Here is an 18,587-nt window from a genome sequence, read left to right on the forward strand (position 1 = left end):
CTATGCACAGGCTTGTTTTCAGTCTACTTCGAACTGCACAATGTGTGTCTTGATATTTTTGTACATGCATTTCCTCTTTGCCTTTGACTTCTGTGAAGGGTGATCTTCATGTAATCAGCAAATACTTGGTAAGTTCTGAGGAAGCAGAAAGATGATGGGTTAAGTGCTTGAGCCTGGAGAGTCCTATTTAATTTTGTTGCGAGACTGACTGATTAAAACCAAATTAAAGTGTTGGAAGAGATTGACTTGAATATGTGCTATCGCTGAGAGTCAGTTTCTGTTTTTCATCAATCATTTCCCCTCCCCACACTGGCTGCTGTAGTTGCTTCAGCAGAAACATGAAGCAAACCTCAATAATGGCAAGCGTGTGCTTGAGACATTTTATTTCAGTTCATTTCACAGTTGTTAAAGTAGCAGAACAGGAAATCTAATTGACTGAAGGTTTCCAGTATACTTGAGGTTTGTTGTGTTAGAGGAACTACATGTATTTGATTATTTTTAAGATTATAGAGATAGCTGACTTGCTCATGAGACTACTATTAACAGTGGTGCTAAGGGAAACCGATAATGCCACTTTTTAAAAAGTGGTGACTGCTTTAAAAAGCATAGTGCCTTGTATTTGTGTGAAAGCAAATTATCATATTTGTACCCACAGATACACAGTATGATGCTGACCATCTCCTTGATTAGTGTTTCTAGAAGTTCTTTTTCTAATGGGGCAGTGTCCTGAAAGTGCTGTAGTAATTGACGTAAATCGGTAAACTTAAAATCTATTGACATCTCTTTCAATTTGCTAAGTTGAAATACACTTTTATATTGATGTAGACAGAATAGCCAGATAACTGTTTATAGTCTGTTTTTTTCTGTTGGTTATTTGAGATGAGCTGAAGTTATTTTTTTGTAAATGTTAATATGTGGTATTATTTACATATATAGTGGAGTGTTGGATTTTTTTCCTGTATGAGGTATGCAGTGTAATTAGTTTTTAACTGTAAACATTTTGGATTTGGATTCTAAATAGAAACTGTAGTATAATGCAGATAATCATAGAACTTGCTATATCTCATGGAGAAAACCTATCTGTTGTGTTCAGAGTGGTTGTAAAAAGTCAAATAGCTGTACCTTAGTTTTAAAAAAATATATGCTGTTTTATACAAAGCTAGCATAGAAACAATTAACTAGGAGACATTATGTTGGAAATAATTTTTTCTTTCTTCATGCAGAGTGCACAGTGTTTGCCAATGTCACACATGTGGGCAGCCTTAATATTTGATTCAGAGTGGGTTTGTCACTCCTGGCAAGAAAGAAAACGATTGACAGTACATGTGATGAGGTTTAGTTTGAAGATAATTGAAGTTGGACTGTGACAAATCCTTCATATTAATTAATAGGAGCAATTTGTTGTGACAAGACCCCCCTAATTATCTGACAATTTATAACTGAAGAAGAATGGGGATTAACTTAAAATGTAAGACACTTCAACACATTAAGTTAACATAATTCATGTAAATGAGAACTGTTTGGCACCCCTCATTTGAATTATGTGAAAGATAATATTTGCATGTTGCTTTATACTCATTTGAGCACGTTATATGTTAGTTCAGGCACTGTGGATATTATTCTGTCTGTATTTTTGAAGTGGAAACATTATGTTCAACAAAGCTTAAATAATTCTCCAGAATTTCACAATCACTTTAATTATTTTATGGCAGTGTTTAGTCTTTCTATGTTATTTTTGGAAATTAAAAAAAAAAAAAAACAAACAAACCGGAAACAACCAAAAAGTTCAACATTTCAGTTCTGCATTTCTAATTTAGCTATTTTGAGAAATACGTATATCAACTGCTAATTAAAATACTTGATTATGAGTTTATGTCATCATCTTGACTTTTGGTGACGTCTTGTTGGAGTAGTGTTTTGAGGGAGGGGAAATATTGCTACTTAGTAGAACTTCATGTACCGTCACTTTCATATTTTTGCTGCCACAGCTTGTCTGCTTCTCTAATCTGTTTTATACAGTGATGGCACACTTCTTTAAATAGTAGTATTAGAGGAAAAACGGAAATGCTTAGTGTGGAAATAAAAAGCTGAAATAAAAGGGGAAATGTACTTTCAAATTCAGCAGAACAATATTTTCCAGGAATTTGTGTCCTATTGCTTGCAAAAAACTCCTGCGTTTATTTTGGTGCACAGTGTATTGAACATGACTTCTTTGTTTCCAGACGTTTATAGGGTATTAATGGAATTACAAACCAGAAAGGTTCCATTTGCAATGTATTTTTGTGTTTTATACACAAAAATTGTCAGAAATCATAATCTTGAAATGCAGAGCCTTAATGTTGTTTTCAGTTTGGCTTGATTTCATTGGAGAGCATGACTAGTAATCTGTGCTGGGAAGTGTTTGTGAACAATTGAAGAGAGAATTACTGTTCCCTCGTGGCAGTATGGGATCTCCTTGGTGGGCAGCTCAGCTCTGCAGCCCCTGGTTGTCACCCAGCCAGTCTGCACACATGCATTTCCCAACCTGCACATCTGCAGCCCTGGGTCCTGCTGAAGATGTGCAGGATGGGAAGGAGGATGCTGTTGGTCTGTCAGGTTGTACTTTCAGGGAAAGGGGAAGAACTGTTCGTGTGGATTGTATGGCATGTTAGGAAGAACAGAGAGTATTGTTAGGAAGGCTTCTTCATGGTACTACCTGGGATAATTTGTTTAGGGCATAAGGGAGACAAAATTAATGGGAAAATGGGTTTCATTCTGGAACCTGTTGTTAGTGAGTGTTAGCTTTTGAATGGAAAATACTGCTACCCAGCTGGAAGAACAACGATGATATTCAGTCAAGTGTTGTGTACCACATCCAGTTTACTAACCAGATTTCATTGCTTAAGTGTTAAGTATTAAGCATTGATGTAATTACTGATGTTCTTGGTTTCTTCGGAATTTCAACCTGATGAATGTGACAGATGATATATCACGGTAATTGTTTCACAGTGTGAAATTCTACAGAGTATGTAACAGGGTTCTTTGTTTTGCTAGTGATTTTTCTGTGTGTTCGTAGGACTGGGAAGTAATACAATGAGAATAATGATTTCTAAAAATTCTGAACCACAGAATATACCACTTTCTGTGGGAATTCCAGAAGCTACAAAGATTTCACTTCTGCATTAGCTCAGCTTACTGAAAACATGATAAAAACATTTTTGCTCGGAGACTGTGCATTTTTATTTATCTTCAGTATTCTTATTTCTTTCCACATACTGATGTATGAAATAGCATCTGAACTACTTATTTTCTTCTCTTCCAGGCTGCTGAATCAGGAATAATAAAAGTGAAAACAATAGCTGCACGGAACACTGATATTTTGGCAGGTAATTATTTGCAATGCAACGCAAAAAATAAACAAGGGTTGCAGATCAAAATGTTAAAAAGACGTCTCGGATATGTCTAATAATCCTATGTGTCTTCTAGTGTGTGCTATATCAGTGATGCTTTACTTTTGGGCACCTAGCAAAAAATCCAGTAGCCTGAGAATTTTTAACACTGCTTCTGTTTTATGTTAGGGCTATACCGTTGCTGAGGAAGGTCTCCGTTTTCAGTTGTGGCTCTGCAAAAGTAATTGTCCACTTAGAAAAACAGCATGACATACTTGGACTCCAAATTATCTATGTTTTATTCACTGTCAACGTTCACCACAGTTGTCACTGAGTGCTCTGTGTGGAGTTCTGCAGTATGATCCTCCTCTGTGTGTTTAGTGTGAGGGTCTAGTCTTTGGAGATTTGTACCTGGCAGGCAAAATTCCATCTTACTCTGAGAGAAGGTCATTCAATTTAAGATGTACCATTGCCTCTAGGGACAGGAGATATCTTGTGAGTTGCACCTTTGTACGTGCTTAAAACAATGTCTCTGACTTTCTTCAGCTTTATTAAATATCATGTAAATTGATGGCTTCTTGCCAATTGCTACTAAAGCCTTCGGCCAGATTTGAATGTGCCGGCTGTAGTCAAAATTCTTAAAATGCTAAATTATTTGAAAAGTCCAAATGAAACAGATTAAAACTATTTCTTGTTTTGAGGTATGTAAACCAGATATCAGTAAGGAGGCCCTTTCTAGAATTATTTGAAGTAGCAGTCCCACCCCTCAATATTTCACTTTAATGCCTCTTTTTTTATTTGTTTATTTTCTTTGTTTTTACTGCTGTCATGAATGCTGACATAAGTGGGAAAACTATGCCAGGTAATGTCAGCTATATGAAAATACACAAATGAACAAGAGAAGTCTGTAGTTAGACATTTGGGAAGCTGTCAACATTCTTTGGCATGTTACTGTGTAAAGAACTTTTATATTTTAGAAAGTTAGTTTGTAATCCTGCAAAATCGGTTTTTCATCTTCATCTCAAAGAAATGTGAAAGATCATTGATTTTGGGCCTGGATAGGCAGTCTGTATCGTTTTGAGGGAACACTTTCTGGCAGTTGGTCAAATTTTCTAAGTACTTTTCCTTTGGAAGGTTTAAACTAGATTGTAGTTAGTATTTAATTCGTCAAAAAAACTGTGCAGATTTGTTGATACAAGGTTTGGAAAACCAGCAGATCGTAAAAGTTATTTTAATTAGTTAATCTTTGCTAATAGGATAATAATTTTTTTCGCAGTAAGAAACTGCAGAACAGAGGGGAACATATACTTTGCTTGCACATTATCCTAACATTCCACAGTTTAAACATAATGCCATTAAACAGCCCAAATTATTTATGGATTCTTCTATTTTTTGAGATATCAATTGTAACCTAATCTTGTAGATAAGCTAATGTCAAGATCTCTGTTATTTAAAATTTTTGGAGGAGAAGGTAGTATGTATAGCAATAATAAAGCTGCCAAAGGCTACCATAATTGTGAAATCTAGTGAAGTAGATACTTTTTAACTGCTAGATGATTTAGGAATATCTACTAGACATTCTAGTAATTTAAATATTTAGTTCAGGATATGGTTTTTCTTTATATTTTGATGTAAACTGTCATTTCACGAGATTAGATGAGAACAACTGTATTGGATTGTTTTGAATAAGCTGACCTGATGCTTTCTTGAAGCATTACATTGTGTAGGATTATTATTTTTAAGAAAATAGATGCAATCTTAAAATCTTATAAATCTTTATTAATAGTCTGGTGAGATGTGTTTAACTTGCCAGAACTCTGATGTCATTGATCTAACTTCTTTCTTTCTCTTTGAAAAGTTGAGCAGTTTCAGAGTCTTCATTCTTGGAAGTCTGTATGTGCTTTGTAGTTTATTTATGAGAATTTGAGTAATTCCAAAAGAGAACTCAGCTTGTGCTTTATATTATAGGAGATAAATGCAAGAAATTACTCTCACATGGCTCTGAAATGTGCAATTCATAAATATTTTTTTTAGAAGTTCTTTTAAAAAATTAGAATTATAATCTTGCTAATGGAATGAAGGAGTAAGTTTTATTTTATCAAAACTTCTTTTCTGATGTGGTTCATTATGATATATTTCTTTTTCAATATATTCTCACATAGTTTTCATAGCAAAATGGAAGCAGACCTGGATATGAGAAAATTTTTGTGTATTTTAAGACTGGAGCTAATAAAATAACTACCAAACCAGATCTATGAAACACTAATTTTTCAGCTTCATAAAGTAAAATCCTTGCATAGATCCTGTTGCATGATTATTGTTTTTAATAGTTTATAGGAAAAATACAGTAAGAGGTTTAAATTTGTCTTTGTCTTGTTATTTATTAACTCTCATGCCATTTTTGCCATTCAGAACTTTATCATTAATCTGACATTAAGTATAAATGCTTGTGTTATCTTTTTAAAAATTTTGCTTTCTTCTTTCTGCTCAATGGTTAGAGTTTAATGGCAATCCACAAATTTATATGCGTGAAGAAGCTTTTGTGCCCATGTTAAAATGAGCTCTCTAGCCTCTACTGGCCGTGTGTTGTAGGTGTTCATAGACTATTAGGGCAGCTTAGACACCTAGCTCATGTAGACACTGACAATTAGATGCCTAAATTACATGTCTTAATCAGTAGCCAATGTTTTGGGTTTGATTTGAAAATTATGAAGTGTTTCATAAGAGAACGGTATCAGTGGATATGATATTTACTGTATATTTTAAAAGCAGGTTTATTTGCTTGGTAGTAAAAAAACCCTGTTAAACAAGCAGTGTATTCATTCACATTTATGCTGACATTTTAATTGGTTTTGGTTAGGCATTTGGTGCAAGGTCAGCCTCTGCAACAGGACACAGAGCCTGTACTGGCTCTGAAGAGACTTGACAAAACTGTGGACTGCGTATGTGTTAATATCACCCTGTAAGAGCTATTACCTTATAGAAATTTGGCATCTATAATTAACTTGTTATTCATGTTAGTGCTTCAGTTGAAAAATATCACTAAAATACATATTTGTAGCTTTTACCTTGATGTTTCTTTTTTTTTCCAAATTAGTTGTAGTGATACTTAATAAATCCTCTTGTGAGCCAAACTGTTCAATAAAAAAAAATAAAGCGGATCATGTTTGCATTTTTATGTGAGAACATATTTTTTGTTTGTTTGTGGTAAGATTTGTGATTAAAAATGTGTGTGAAACTTTTGCATGAATAGATTTCTCTTATTACACATAGACTAAAACACAGTGTATGATATTCAGTGTAAGAATACACATTGAACTTTCAACTGTGAGGAAATTTTCAGTATCTGAAATGGTGCTGAGCAGCTAAAATCAAAAGTTTGCATGAATTGACGACCACACCCGCAAATAGAAAAGCACTAATTGATCGGAGTCATGCTTTCCTTTCGTCTTTCAGAAATATTTTCTTTTTTAATTTTAGGGAGTTTATCTCAGATGTTTAGTGTTACTTTTATGGGGGAAAAACTTTAAAAAATGTCAGTGTGGAATGTTGTATCATTGTGAAGCTTTTTTCCTGGGCCAGGGGGAAGTTCATGAAACTTGCTTTCTCCTGACAAAGCTCAAAGCTTCATCTGAAGAAGCTGCCCTTTCTTGCTAAAACACTGGTTGAAGAATTCACAGCCAGGTGTATGTACCCAGGATACAAACAGTGCAGTCTCTTTCTCCTCCTGTTTTGTTGGTGGCATTTTCCTATTCCCCTTCATGCTGCCTGTTTTGGTATATGTCTCTGTGCCATACTTGGTGTTGCTTTTGAATTTGGTGCTGAGGTGAAGCAGAGCAGAAGGAGCAGGCTGCCAGCCTGACGCTGCAAGGCCAGATGAGGCTTAGGGTGGTAGAACCTTACAGCTTCCTACTAACCACATGGACTCTATATTTTGGATTTGGAAAGAGAAAGTCACTTGAGTGTGAGAAGGTGCTTGGGATTTGTGCCTCAGCCAGAGTAACTGTGTAAGCGAGCTGTGGCAGCCCAGTGTCTGTCTTCACTTGGCTTTTCCCGGTGGAGCAAGGGTAAATCCCAAACTTCCAAGAGCAGAGATTGCTTTTTCTTGATAAGTATGATTAACAAATTTTACATTGTATTCTTCAAGGTATTAAACATTGACTGCTTCCATATCTCTTTTTGAAAGCACTGAAAGAGAACAGCTCAGAGGTAGTTCAGCCTTTTCTAATGGGCTGTGGAACAAAGGAACCAAAGATCACTCAGCTGTGTCTAGCAGCCATACAGAGGCTCATGTCCCATGAAGTTGTTTCAGAGGTAAGATCAATCTTTATATAAATACATAAATATTTCAGTATGGGAAATACAGGCCCGAAATCGAAGGTGAATGCTTTTTTTTAGGAGGCTGTTTATATTATAATGAACGTAGTCTGTAAAGTATTTTACTCATATCTGTCTTTAAAGAATTGTAAGTGAAAAGGAAACCTTCTTGACAATTAAAAAAAAAACCAACGCCAATAGTAACTTTTAGAAGGAAATCCATGAAAGTTCAAACCACCTCATTTAGTTTGTGTTCTTACACTGCAGGAAGAGAACATGTAATGGTTGTAGATAAATAAAATTCTTAAAGTCGCACCCACAAAATTTACTCTACGTGATAACATGCATTATGGTTTTGTTCCACTTTACTTTTAAAAATAAGATAAAATGGATGCACATTTCCTGCATCTGTATATGTTATGATATATTACAGTACTGCATATATAGTGTGTTAAGAAGCTGGTGAAAATAATACTATCAAAATATACCTTCAGTTGTGCTTGCATAATGTAAAATTACGCTGTTCTCTGATATGAATGAATTTTGAGGATAAACTGTCTTTTTACTGTCTTTCTATATTTCTAAGTAGAAAATTAAGTATGCACTTTAATTTGGACTACGCATTAAGAGATTTCTGCTGTCAATTCTTTAAAAATATTTTGGGAAACTTGTGTTGGCTTTATGTTCTCAGTGTAATCCTATGGTATAGACAAACAGGCAAATTCAGTTATGATACTCATTTGTGACAGTGCTGTTCTTATGTGTGTGCACATGATATACCAGTATGTAAATGACTTAATTATTGGCAAAAAAATATTTCTTTGTAGGCTGCAGCAGGAAACATTATTAATATGCTTTGGCAACTGATGGAAAATAGCCTTGAAGAACTTAAATTGCTCCAGACAGTTCTTGTGCTTTTAACAACCAATACAGTTGTGCATGATGAAGCACTGTCCAAGGTAAGAATTTGTTAGCACCAGCTATAGTACTTAAAATATCCAAGAGGAAAAACAGGGAGAAATTTTATGCACGAAGCATTTGGAAATAATGGAAGAGATGAGGGCTTTCTTGATTCCATTGTATGTCTATTGTCTCTCTATCTAGACTGAAAACAATTTCTTTTAGCTTCCTATTCAATCTGTTTTTTAGTTCCTCCACAGTAATACTGACTTAATGGGAACTTTAAATAAAAGCACTGGGCTAATGCCTATCTGGTTTATATGCTAAATTTGTCATATATATATTTTTGAACTGAAATCAGAGCACAAAGTACAGTGTAAGCTCTCACTAATAAAGCAAATATTAGGAGAAGCTGCCTGCCACCCTGCCTTAAATCTCTTCAGCAAGCCGTCCAGACATATTGCTCTTTCAGTCAGAACTGAAGTAACTTCATTACATAATTTAAACATGTACCATTTTGGATATTATGTTTCAACTAGAAAAAAATAAGGTTTCTGATCCATTTTAATCTTACATTGCAAGATATTTCTTTTTGAAGGAGCAACATTGTTTATCCATCTGTGAATTGTGAAGTTCTGTTTCAGTTCCTCTTCTAGATTACATTTTATAATTTTTTCCTCTTTAAGAAAGATTTTCTGTTTTTAAATAAATCACTCTAATTTGCTGTCTCTGTTATGCTCTGCCTTCAGTGTATTGGTTTAATATCAAAGCACCCTTTTTTTTTTTTATTGTAAGAGAGGAAGAGGGAATAGAATTGAAGACTCTTTTTGAAGGCATTCTTTTCTGGTGGAAGGTTTTCCGTTTGTCTTTGCTTCATTTTTAATGAAATAACTTCTTAGCTGGTTAAATTTGTGGATGTTAAATTCATTATTAATCTATTTAACTAAGGGAGGGAAATCAAAGCTAAGTTACAAAGGTCTGCTGATGGCAGGAAGGTAATGGAAAATAAAACCTATAAATGGTAGAATAAAAACTTGCTAAGGATTGAATGGTTTGTCAGTAGGTGTAGGTTTTATTTACTTAAGTATTCAAATTATTTTAAAAGACTCCAGCACTATCTTGTTTCTTTTGTCCCAGATCATGTTCTATGTTCTTGGGCAGAAGCATAATTTTTTAAGAAAATGGAAATACTTTAGAAAGTGGGGTTGGCAGTCATTGGCTGAGTAGCAGATGTTCTTTAACAACCTGCAGTGTTGTCATTTTATCAAGTTTGAATCTAGGCTCTAGAAGAAGACAATTGCTTTTTAAGTCCACATTACCTTTCCCTTCCATGTATCATTTATCTGCTTCTCATCGCTTCCCTCATTAATTCTTCTTTCCCTTCCTCTGTATATCCTGTCTCACTTAACCTCCTTATTCTTAGGTTCATGGTATCTACATCCTACTTCACTTACTTTTTTTGTGTGTGTCTTCCAAAGACTTTTTTCAACATCCTTGATCTGTTCATCTCTCTAATGTCTAGAACCATTCTCCTTTTGGACACCAACCACAAGAACATGTGAGCACAGCAGTGTCAAATAGGGAAGGTCTTTCCCAGCATGGCTTTCTCTTACCTTGTGTCCTCATCCAGAAGCATGCTCACATAATACAATCACTGGAGAATCTAATTGCTGTACTTCTAACAATTTTCTCAGTGCACATTAAAATCTAGTACATTTAGAAATGTATAGTCAAATTTTGGCAGGCTCTGACAGGGCTAAGGGAAAAACACTCCTGACAGAGCATGGATGTAAAATTTCTTTGTGTTGTTCAAAGCCTGACATTACTAGAGTTTTTCAGTTAACCAAATATAAGCATTACTTGGCATGGGTGAAATGATGCAATGGTTTCATTTTATCCCACCAAGGTTCCACCACCACCACCACCACCACCACCCACCACCACCACCCCACCCACCCCTCCACCCACCCCCGAAAAATATCTGAAAGTTGGAGTTTTTTCCATGCTGAAAAATTCTTAGAGAAAATCAGTTTGAGCCAGAAATATATTGCATGTATGCTTCAGCTCGACTGATTTGAATTAAGAAAATTACCGGTAAACCATCTTGAAAAGCCCCTTAATACAGGCACTGCTTTTAGATCAACCTAGAGAATCTTGCAGTATCTTCTGAAAGTCCATAGGTATATGACTGAGTTGTAAAATTTCAAACTAACACAGAGATACCGTCTGAGTGGGGTCCACAAATCATTTACAAGAAAAACAAGCAAAAGAAAATTCTGAGTCTTGTATGGCTTAGAGCATATAGTGCTATGGCTGGGTGTGGTTGAGGTTGATGCAAGTGCAAGGACACATAATGAGGACAGAAGAACAAGAAATACAGGTTTCACTACACATATATATGTTAATTTTCAAAATTCATTATAAAATTAAGTATTAAACCATGTGTTAGAGGTAGTATGGAATCCAATGGGAAACACTATTAAGTCACTGCCAACACAATGTCACATTAAAATACACATCTTATAGAGAAATAATAGCAGTTGAGTCAACATGGTTGTGAAGGTATTGTGATCTAATGTAGGAGAGGAATGGCATTTTAGCTTTGGCGTTGACTGACTGTTCTGTGATTAACCATGTAATTCTAGTGGCCTTTTGACATTAATATTGATACAAATTGTTTTACATGGTAGATTACTGTGTATTCTCTGTATGATTGTAGTTTTATTGCCACATCATAATGTCTTCAGTTAACACCGCTTCTAGATTACCTTTGGGGAGGATTACTAAAGAGGTTTTTGACAAGGGTAATCCGTAAAACTTTTTCTGGTTCTTCAAATTTAACATGACAATCCGGATTGGAAACCTTTCCTCAATTAGCTGTCTTGAGCTTGAAAGTTGAAAATATATTATTGTAAGGTGATGTATTTTCTTTTTTGTCTTCTCCTTTCAGGCAATTGTACTTTGTTTTCGATTGCACTTCACAAAAGATAATATCACAAATAACACTGCGGCAGCTACAGTGCGGCAGGTAGTCACTGTTGTATTTGAGAGAGTGGTTGCTGAAGATGCACGATACAAAGGTGGGCATGCTTTTTACTCTGCTTGCTTGCATTAACTTTTTTTTAGACACACATGAGACATTTTTTCAGATAAAGAAGTATTAAAAAGTCTATAAATGTTATTTTAAAAAATCACAGATATTTCAAATTTTTACTGTCTTTTTACATTTTTACTTGTATTCAAAGGAAACAAAATCCTTAGCCATTGTGTCAGTCCAAGTCAGTACAGCAATATATAAAAGCTAATTTTTTTTCAAGCTATGAGAGCTGGTTTTCAGGTTAGTATTGTGAAGGAATTTGAGGTGAGGGTGTCATTTAAGGTGAAAGTAACTTAGGTTACTGAATGTGAAATATGTGGCAGTAGTAGTTTTGAAGAGAACATTCATTGGAAAGAGGTGCTTGGTATTGATGATCTTTGGTATTCAATCTAATGTGTATTTCTGCCAACATGATAAGTTGCAGAAGAATTACCTTTGTGTTCTCCTAGAATCTTTTTGTAAGAACGCTTAATGAGTACTTGATTTTCAACAGTTTCTTTGTTCACAAAACTGGTTTTTATTTTTACACAGATACTATTGACCAGCCAGTTGCAGTTCAAGGAAATAGTAACAGAAGATCTGTCAGTACACTGAAGCCATGTGCTAAGGATGCATATATGCTTTTTCAGGTAGTTGGGGAGCATGTATTTATACGTTTCCAGTTATGACTGGGTGCTTCTACATCTCTGTCAGAAATTTCAAAAATTTTCTCTCAGTATTATTGACAAGGCCCTTAACCAGAGCCTTAGGCTTTCTTATGTGCATTTATTGTAATTGGCAGTGATATCCTGTATCCCAGGGAATGGCTGGAAAATGAAGACAAAGTGGCCTAGGAGAGTGTTTTACTATAAATCTGAAATAATAACTAGGCATGCTTGTCTGCATTAAATTAAAGATATTTTTTTTCGTGAGCCAAATACTGCTACTATAGTTCAGTCTTGCTTCTTGTGCTTGGTATTGTATATTGAAGTTGAGTGTATAATAAAAAGTAGTAGTTGTAGTCATCACCAATAAAAATTTTCTTGATTTTAGCAGATTGGTCTTGAGATATTTTTGAGAACAGTGAGAACAGGAAGAACAGGAATGAACACAACTGCTACAAGGATACCAGCAAAGTTTAAAATTTCTATTTAAAAGTTTTTTGCCTAATAATTTATTTTAGGAAACCTTACATTGAAATTGGAAAATTACTCATTGCAACGGGGTGTGTGTGTGTAGATTTTGTTGTAGGCTCAGAAAACTTATGCTGGTATAGGAATGCAGAGAGTATAAATGTTATTGTATTTCTCTTTAAGGATCTTTGTCAGTTAGTTAATGCTGATGCTCCCTACTGGCTTGTGGGTATGACAGAAATGACCCGGACATTTGGCCTTGAACTTCTTGAGTCAGTCCTCAATGACTTTCCGCAAGTCTTTTTACAAGTGAGTAGTTCTTGCAAGGAAAACAGGAAGACTTTTGTTCACGTAGATAGTAAAATTTACACTGCATTAGTACTCATGCTAAATTAAAGAGGAATTACTTTTTTGAAAAGGACTTGTAGATTTTACATGTTGTGTTTTTATAATAGAGAAGTACTGTGTACTTTTTGTCCACATTTTTTGATTCCCATACATTTTATTTGCATGTGTTTGTGCACTTTGTAGAGCAAGTTGTACTCCTGTTTCACTTTTTGTTTTGCCGTTTATATCTCCTGCAAAGGTGCATTTTCTTATCTTCCATGATGTATGACAGCTCTGTAACTTAGTTTGTGGCATTGCTACTTCTGTGAAAACAACCTTGCCCCCCTTGCAAAGTAGCAAGAATCATGACTATGAATTGTGTGCATCTACTGCATATAAATGCACCATGATCATACAGTAACACATTTTAGCAGACAGCAGCTAAATTAGAAAGTTTAACATACAATAAATGATGTATTAGTAGCCTATTTCAATTTGCAAAGTACAAGAAGAGGAGTGTATGGTATGAACCCAACCATGTCATTTCATCATGCTTTTTGGTAGCTTTGCAATGATGTTGGCTGTTCTTCCTTTTAATTTCCTGAGCATCTAATTTATACCAAGATTTATATGACTTGAGAATGCTTGATCATAACAGTAAACGTAAATAAGATGTATAATGAGAGTTAATGGTAGCAATTAAAGAATATCTGCTTATAATTTGTTCTGTGTTCTTTTTCAGCATCAGGAATTCAGTTTTCTTCTTAAAGAAAGGGTATGCCCACTTGTTATAAAGCTCTTCTCCCCAAATATCAAATTCAGGCAAGGTTCGAGCACATCATCTTCCCCAGCACCAGTGGAAAAACCATACTTCCCCATCTGTATGCGTTTGCTGAGGGTTGTTTCTGTTTTAATTAAGCAGTTTTACAGTTTGCTGGTAAGAATATGTTCAAATTTTCTTTATGTAATTGTGTTTTTCTATGTATATGCCAGTACTGTGGTCAGTAACAATATTAATTAGTTCTTGGGAACTGTTGACATATATTGAGGGAAGAAAAGTCTAAATATTCTTTTCCTCTTAAATGTGTTTGTGTTTATGTGTATTCTACATGTATAATTTTATTAAATATGGGCTTTTATAAATTGTCAGAGTAAATTAGCTGTTGTCCTTTCTGTATCTAACTGCCTTTCAGTTAAGGTTTTGGGGACCTTCTGAACTTCTTAGGTTGTTTCCCTGGCTTTAACGTTAATTGCTATGCCTTGTTAATACTTGCTAAGAGACTTTTGACTTGTGTTGCTAAAGCTGTTGACAGAATGTGCATAATCGCCCCCCCCATGTTCAGCTGTTCTTGCCTCTCAAATTTTACATACTTGCTAAAGAAGATATTTTTCTGTTTCATTTGTTTACTGTAGCACATGTAAGAACTTTAATGCAATGTCTTTGAGGAATTTAACTCCTTCAATACAATTGCATATATGATGTTAGCTTGGCAAAAATATTATGATTATTAGGTATGCTTTTTATGTGGTTTTGAGTAAATGCTTCTTGAAGGGGTTTTCTAGATCCTGTACAAAACTTCCTGGGATAGGACTCCTAAGATGAAACAGAAGGTTTTTGGAAAAAGTGTTTTGTAGGAGCTGCCTTCTTTTAAATGAATGGCTATGAACTGTCTCTTTCAGGTAACAGAATGTGAAATCTTCCTGTCGTTGCTGGTTAAGTTTCTGGATGCAGACAAACCACAGTGGCTAAGAGCTGTTGCAGTAGAATCTATTCATAGGCTTTGTGTGCAGCCTCAGCTATTAAGGTATTAAATATATTGTGTTTCACTTTTACGTAAAATTTAAAAAATCTTTTTTTTTTTTTTTTCTCTGGTGAAAAATATGCTTCCTAAACATTGTAAATATGTAGAAACTTAAATGTAGTAAACTGTTCAAGATAATTTTTTATAAAGCATTAGGCAATGATTATTATCCTAGAGGGGATGAATTATAGTTATTTGAGTATTCCAAACCCTCTCTTTACCAGTGTCAAAGGAAAATTTACCTAAAACTAAATATTATTATTTATGTAAATATTTGCAGTTGAAGTGTGTTTTTAGTCTGCAGTTTGGAGGGGGGGGGCAGGGGAGTTGCTGTTAAAATAACCTTTTAGTCCCTTATTTGTCAAATATTTATTATATTTTATAAAATACTTTCCAGGTCCTTTTGTCAATCGTATGATATGAAGCAACATTCCACTAAAGTTTTCCGTGATATTGTGAATGCACTGGGATCCTTCATCCAGTCATTATTTCTTGTACCAAGCACAGGGAACACATCAATGACACCAAACCAAACTGGTAAAACCTTGTCCATACTATGATTTTAGTTACTCAGCATTTTCTTGTAATAATAAATTCTGATTTGATTCAGTATATACATTTGGATTGTGACGGTTCTTTACTTTTGTGTTCACTGAAGTGAAAAGCTAGTTTGAGACAAACTGGTGTTTTCAGGTCTGGTACACCAGGTGATTTTATCTACTGGTATTGCAGGGAAGATGTAGCCCCCAGTCAGCAGAGCAGTGCTCCTGCATTAGTATCTGCTTCAAGAGCAACCAAGCTTCTTGGCTCACAACTTTTCTGAGAGAAATTCTGAGGGAATTTTTTCTAATTTCTGACTGTAACACGTTTGTCTGCTTTCTGTCTCCTTGTGTGGGGATGTCATTTTTGGCAGTGTGCAATTTAAGTACTAAGACAGGGTGTGTTTGCTTCCTCCTGGGAGGCAGTCGCTAATTCTTCTGGATGTCCAGGGACAAAATGGGACTGAGGAAGCCAAGAGGTAGAAAGATAGATCTGTGTTTTTCAGATGATCTTTCCTTTTTCTGTAAGCTGAAAACAGTCACTTACTGAAACTAAACTTGATTGTCTTTTCTTGCAGCCAGGGTTTGGTGTTTTACTCGGTGTATTTTTATTTTTATAAGAAGAAATTGTCCTCTTGTCAATAACTTTGCAAGTGTTTACATCCAAGTTAAGAGTCTGTTTCTCCCTGTGGTTCTAGATACAGATGCCTCAGCAACAATGTAAAAATAATTTCTAAGGATGTCTTTTGACATGCCTTCTTAAGAGATAATAAACCGATAATCAAAGTATAATTATCTATCATATCTACTATTAAATTAATAAACATTAAAAAGTCTGGTTTTAAACTCACACCTTCCAGGGTTCACTCATGAAGTCTGCATTCCAAGTTGGTGTTAGCATTGGTAACGTGAAGAAATTTGTGTCAATGGCTATTGTTTAATAGCTGTCTGTACAGAAGCTGATAGAACATGTTTATTAATATTATTTCTGGATTAGTTTAATCCAGTTAAGGGTAAATCAGAAAAGCACATTTCATCATGTAACACGCACATATGAGAAGCTATTCTAAAATATTCTCCTGAAAAATTTTGCCTTCATGAAACAGCAGCACAGTAGGGTCATACCCTTAGTGCTGTTACTGTTTCTCTGGCTTATTGTTCCAGTCTGTTTTCTTCTTTAGCTTTTCACTTACTCTTTCCACCCAAGTGTTTCTGATGTCTCTCATGCATGTCTCTGTTTGCCTCTTTTTCTTCTTGTGGCCATGTCTAACATGCAAAGAGCAGCTCAATGCAACCTACTTTTCTAATATAGTCTTCTGATTATAATGAAATTCGTGTTGTAGCAGGCTGTCTTATCATAGAACACGTTGGGTTGGAAGGGACCTTAAAAAATATCTAGTTCCAACCCCCCTGCCATGGGCAGGGACACCTTCCACTAGACCAGGTTGCTCACAGCCCCATCCAGCCTGGCCTTGAACACTTCCAGGGATGGGGCATCCACAGCTTCTCTGGGCAACCTGTTCCAGTGCCTCACCACCCTCGCAGTACAGAATTTCTTCCTAATATCTAACCTAAATCTTCCCTCTTTTAGTTTAAAGCCATTGCCCCTTGTCCCACCACAACATGCCCTTGTAAAATGTCCCTCTCGAGCTCTCCTGTAGGCCCCCTTTAGGTACCTCAAAGCTGCTGTAAGGTCTCCCAGGAGCCCTCTGTTCTGCAGGCTGAACAACCCCAACTCTCTCAGCCTGTCTTCAGAGGAGAGGTGCTCCAGCCCTCTGATCATCCTTGTGGCTCTCCTCTGGACTCCCTTCAACAGGTCCATGTCCTTCCTGGGGGCTCCAGAGCTGAATGCAGCACTGCAGGTGGGGTCTCATGAGAGTGGAGTACAGAGGGAGAATCACCTCCCTTGACCTGCTGATCAAGTTTTTTTTGATGCAGTCCAGGATATGGTTGATTTTCTGGGCTGAAAATGTATACTGCCGGGCCATGTTGAGCTTCTTGTCTACCAACACTTCCAAGACCACCTCCTCAGGGCTGCTTTCAATCCATTCTCCACTCAGCCTGTATTTGTGCTTGGGATTGTGTTGACTGACCTCTTTTACCTACTACTGAGTTCTAGATGCAAATATTCAAATTAACTTTGAAATATCTGTCTGGTTCTTCACTAATATATGTATTGTTTTATTGAGACCATTGGAGTTTAGTTCGTCCACAGAATGTTATGAAAGCTACTATACTTTTCACAAAACCATTTCATTCTGACTGAAAATACAGCAGTAGGCATCTACCAACTGTGCCTTTCAAAATAATTACTTTACACATCGTGTTTTAGACAGCAGAGGGAGCTCAAAAATAGGTTTTTTGTGTTGGTGGTGGCTTTTATTAGCGAGCAGCATGTCTCAGATTAATCCTGGTATCTCATCTTGAAAATTAAATGTAGAAAAAGGATGTTTGCTGATCGCTAAAATTAGAACGGTTAATTTTATAACTTTGTTTTTCTCAACAGGAGGCAATGCATCTGGGAATACTGGCTCAGCACAAACTAACCCAGGAGTGCTTGGAATGGGAGGAGGTGCAACTGTATTACCTGCCTTTGAGTACAGAGGCACTTGGATACCCATCCTGAATGTAACAGTACAAGGCAGTGCTAAAGCTACCTAGTAAGTACCTCTATCTTTTTGAAACTGTATGTAACAAATATTTGTTATTTCCAGCTTGATGGTTTAAGGATATATTTATTTTTTTATTACTGAATATTGAGGTCTTCATTTCACTGGCATTCAGGTATATTATGGATTTTATTTTTGTCAGTGCCATGAGGTGTTCTGATTTTTTGCTATTTTGTTTGAATGCTCTGGATTCTGATCCAGATGTCTCCTATGGCTTTAGCATCTGTTGGGCTTTTTTTCTGCCATACTGAGCTGTATTTACTCTACAGTATGTAACTGTTTTACAGTATCTTTTGCTGGATTGTATAATGGCAGATAATAGGGGCATTAAGCAAATGAGACATCAGTGCGAGTGACAAATAGCTTTCTTACACCAGCTTTACTGTATTTACAGTTTTTATTGAACAGGATATTGTGGTAGATGCTGGCCAGGTTGTCATTCCAAACAATGTATTG

At 35.7% G+C, this 18,587-nt stretch overlaps 1 protein-coding gene across 6 annotated transcripts in view; it reads left to right on the forward strand.

Moving 5' to 3' along the window:
- MON2 (MON2 homolog, regulator of endosome-to-Golgi trafficking) overlaps positions 1–18,587 on the forward strand; it is a 73,268-nt gene that overhangs the window by 12,884 nt on the left and 41,797 nt on the right. For 5 of the 6 annotated variants that reach the window (XR_005828184.1, XM_040596429.1, XM_040596431.1 and 2 more), the window contains exons 2-11: positions 3,302–3,365; positions 7,555–7,682; positions 8,513–8,644; positions 11,536–11,665; positions 12,214–12,311; positions 12,978–13,103; positions 13,864–14,058; positions 14,802–14,926; positions 15,321–15,460; positions 17,969–18,122. Coding sequence is in view for 5 of the 6 variants with exons in the window: in XM_040596429.1 (XP_040452363.1) it covers positions 3,302–3,365; positions 7,555–7,682; positions 8,513–8,644; positions 11,536–11,665; positions 12,214–12,311; positions 12,978–13,103; positions 13,864–14,058; positions 14,802–14,926; positions 15,321–15,460; positions 17,969–18,122 (1,292 nt within the window). In the remaining variant the exon portion in view is untranslated. Of the gene's footprint in view, positions 1–3,301; positions 3,366–4,213; positions 4,231–7,554; positions 7,683–8,512; positions 8,645–11,535; positions 11,666–12,213; positions 12,312–12,977; positions 13,104–13,863; positions 14,059–14,801; positions 14,927–15,320; positions 15,461–17,968; positions 18,123–18,587 lie in introns of those variants that run through there. The other variant, XM_040596433.1, reaches the window with a different exon arrangement.

This window comes from Falco naumanni, chromosome 5 (assembly GCF_017639655.2).
Source record: "Falco naumanni isolate bFalNau1 chromosome 5, bFalNau1.pat, whole genome shotgun sequence".
Taxonomy (NCBI): domain Eukaryota; kingdom Metazoa; phylum Chordata; class Aves; order Falconiformes; family Falconidae; genus Falco; species Falco naumanni.